This window comes from Cucurbita maxima, unplaced genomic scaffold, assembly GCF_002738345.1.
Source record: "Cucurbita maxima cultivar Rimu unplaced genomic scaffold, Cmax_1.0 Cma_Scf00001, whole genome shotgun sequence".
Taxonomy (NCBI): domain Eukaryota; kingdom Viridiplantae; phylum Streptophyta; class Magnoliopsida; order Cucurbitales; family Cucurbitaceae; genus Cucurbita; species Cucurbita maxima.
The window spans coordinates 6250803-6254282 of NW_019272017.1; the positions used below are offsets into that span (position 1 = coordinate 6250803).

At 36.8% G+C, this 3480-nt stretch overlaps 1 protein-coding gene across 3 annotated transcripts in view; it reads right to left on the minus strand.

Moving 5' to 3' along the window:
* LOC111466883 (SAC3 family protein A) overlaps window positions 1-3444 on the minus strand; it is a 9845-nt gene extending 6401 nt beyond the window's left edge. For 2 of the 3 annotated variants that reach the window (XM_023111660.1, XM_023111593.1), the window contains exons 1-3: window positions 3101-3444; window positions 1430-2296; window positions 424-849 (exon numbers count right to left, since the gene is read on the minus strand). In XM_023111660.1, coding sequence (XP_022967428.1) covers window positions 424-849; window positions 1430-2296; window positions 3101-3157 — 1350 coding nt within the window. In that variant the 5' untranslated portion in view covers window positions 3158-3444. The remainder of the gene's footprint in view (window positions 1-423; window positions 850-1429; window positions 2297-3100) is intronic. The other variant, XM_023111751.1, reaches the window with a different exon arrangement.
* Between the last annotated feature and the right edge of the window lie 36 nt (window positions 3445-3480).

Consider the following 3480-nt stretch of genomic DNA (forward strand, 5'->3'; position numbering starts at 1 on the left):
AAAAAAAAAAAAAAAAATATATATATATATATATATATATATGTTGTGACAGGGATCTACAACTCCAGGGCTCAATTAAACGAAAATTTCATATAACCCCCACAACTTTTTCTTTTATCGTATTCATAAGTACGAGGGAATTCATAGCTAAAGCTCAAATAGGAAGCATTAGGTTTTTGTAATTTCACTGGCTTCTATATAGCACATTCAACACCAAATAAATGAAAAGCACAAAGAATGATCACTGCTGCCCTTCTGCGGCTATGGATATCAATCCTTCAGACTACTTTGAAACAATGTGAGGGATATTGAGTTATGGTTTAATATGTTGACGTTTCGGTACATTGTTATAACAAGTGGCCCATAAATACATAAAAAGTGCATTTATTTTCAGGAAAATAAATTAGAAAATGAGAAAAGAACCTTCAGGACAGACTCTGCAGTATCATTGGACAATTCTTTTTCATTTGGCTTAGGCAGCAAAACACTGACGTAAGCAGGTTGTACAGCAGCATCAGCTGTGGAGCTATCCTTGCTGGTTTTTAGTATGCTCAAATTGGAAGCAATCCTAGGGTTTGTTGGAATCTGCAGCTTGGTCCTTCTAGCTTCCAAAGGTGGAACAGATTGTGAGGGTAACTGATAGCTCTGGGGAGCCAAATGTGCTGGATATTGTAAATTGGGCCCCTGGGGACCTGCACTTTTCTGTTGATCCTGAAAGCTATCATAAGAAGTTTTTAAATCTAGAGGCTTTTCAAAGTGAGGTTGAGTAGCATTAGTAAGGTGCACTTGAGAATTTGGAGTCCCATGCTTCCAGTAACCATCATGATTACCACTACTTACAGCACCAGGCTGGAAAAAAGGGCAAAAGAATAGTGGTTCAACTGACCAAATAATCGTTGCAAATTTTATAAATAATCACAAAGTTTAAGCATTGTCCGCAATAAATTGCAATTATTTAAGGATGTCACGAAAGTAATCAACATTATGCAAAGAACTATTGAGGGCAGTTTTGAGCTTGCAAAAAACATAAAACAGCAAAAAATCGACAATTAGAGGAATAAGATGAACCATGGGCCATGTCAGTTCTAACTTTTTATCAAAGAATCAAAAGTCAATATTTAAATGCGAGGGTTTACAGGAGACAAAATGAATATGAGTTCAAACAACTAAAGAGAGGTACAAAATTACGGAAAAAAGGGAGCAGAAAAATAAAACAGATAATCATGGTTAAACTAAAAGAATTAAGTGCAGACAGAATTATCCATTTGGCTATCCTATCACATCTCCACAGAAGCATGAAATTCAACATAGAACAAATAAATTTCATATCAATTATACCACAAGTACATAAAAGAAAATTTTAAAAATGTACATGCACTTATACAAGAAGTTATTCCAATCATATACATGTTAAAAACGAAATTCAAACCTGAGCAGAAACCAGTTCAGATGAACCAGATTCTGGCCGCCATGAGGGGGTATATGAAGGTGGAGGTTGGCTGTTTGGTGCAGGATAATTAGTTGAACCATGAACCTGATAGCCTGCATTAGCAGTACCCGGCATGGACAGTTTTTCAGTCCCAGGGGCACAGCTAACTTCTGTTTGACTGTAGTAATCGGCCCACTGCTTGTAGTGTTGTTGATACTGTAGAGAATTTGCATTTGTAGAACTCGAACTGTAAGCCCCACTAGAATCAGTTGTATACTGAGAATACTGATTAGGAACATAATTTCCATAATTGCCACCATTCCATGAGGAGGTAGTCTGATTGCTATAGCTGCTAGTTGGGTAACCTCCAGCTGTCTGATAATCACCAGGATTGTAGTAAGTGGTTGAATAACTTGTAGACCCAGCATAAAACCCTGTATTTTGATATGAGGAAAGGGGCTGATAAGGAGCACCTGTGTTTTGATATGCTCCTACAGGCTGTGAATAAGAATGGTTGGGTTGCTGCTGATAGTTGTTATAGTAACCTTGGTAACCGGCATTTGCATAACCATAAGGATCAGAAGAATTGGAATATGGTGCATAGGCATTGTAATCTTGTGGCGCATTTGATGTCACAAAACTTGATGAACTACAAGCAACAGAAGACACGTTTAGACCATCTTGTACATTTCTTGCAGGTGGGAGCACTTGTTGATTATATTGGAAAGTGGAATTTGGGAGCAACCCATTCTCATTGGAACTGCCATCCACCTTGTGATTAGCCCATGCTAAGGCTTCTGGAGCGGATGTCAAAGGCAGATATGTTGATGTCGTCGCTGGTTGATTTCCGTCACCAATGTGTTGATTCTGAAAAACAATATATATGGAAATATATTAGGTCAGCATTGCCATCATACATACAACTCCACTGAACTTGTATGCAATGAAAATCTAAATGGCCAGGAAGTAACAGAAATATTCATTTCATGTCTCTGATTACAAAAGCCAGAAATAAAATAAACATAACACGCATACATGCATGAAATAAAATAATAGTCATCTATGAGGACGAGCTAAAATCGTCACTTGCTTTATCGAATTTTTTTAATGCAACATGAGTAATTAAAATAATCATTCTAAGGCCCCCTTAATTTTCCTGTGATTGTACCTATGTCTAGGGTACCAGAATATAACGAAATCCATGCAACTTGGCTAGAGTGTTATACTGTTGCAGTCAAGATTGGGAAAATGAAATCCACAGTCTTCCACCAAAATCATGCCAAAAAAATGAAAGAAGGAACAAAATACTCAGTCACCTTTCTCCCCCATATCTCAAAAATGCATGTACAAAAAACTCAAATATTTCTTCGCAAGAAGCAAAGCAAACATATAAAGTAATTAGGTTCAAGTTCAACGAATCTCAAGGTAGAAATAACACAATACAGAGCTAGAGACCTAGAAGAATAGGTCACGTTTCCACTACTCGTATGGGCACATCCACAGACTTTATTAAGTACCAAAACAGAAAGCGGTTCCGACTTATGAATGAGCCAAACACGTTTTGTTTCGAGTTTCATATACAGTTTAACTTCCAAGTAAACCACGAAATTCAATATAAATAGCACACAATGTATAACATTTATAAGCTATGGAATGAAATAGATATATTACCTCGAGCGAACTAGGTTGCGCAGGAACTAAGGTTTCAGTATTGCCGCCTTGATTCATCGTCAAATTAGCATCCCGGAACGAAGCAAAAGCTTATAAGCAAGGATTAAGGTTTTTAATTTAGTCTAACCAATTCTCTCTACGGCAAAGATGCAAAACCCTAACGGACTCTCAAAAATAATTACCAAAATCAAGTCCCCAATCTATTCTGAAGCGTCACGACAATGAACAATCGAACACTAAACGCACTAACTTTCTCACACCGGAATCAGCCGATCCGAAGTCGATTGAAGAAACCCGGGAACAAAAATTCGAGGAGATCAGAACGAAAAAAAAAAAAAAAAAAAAAAAAAAAAAAAAAAAAAAAAAAAAAAAAAAAAAAA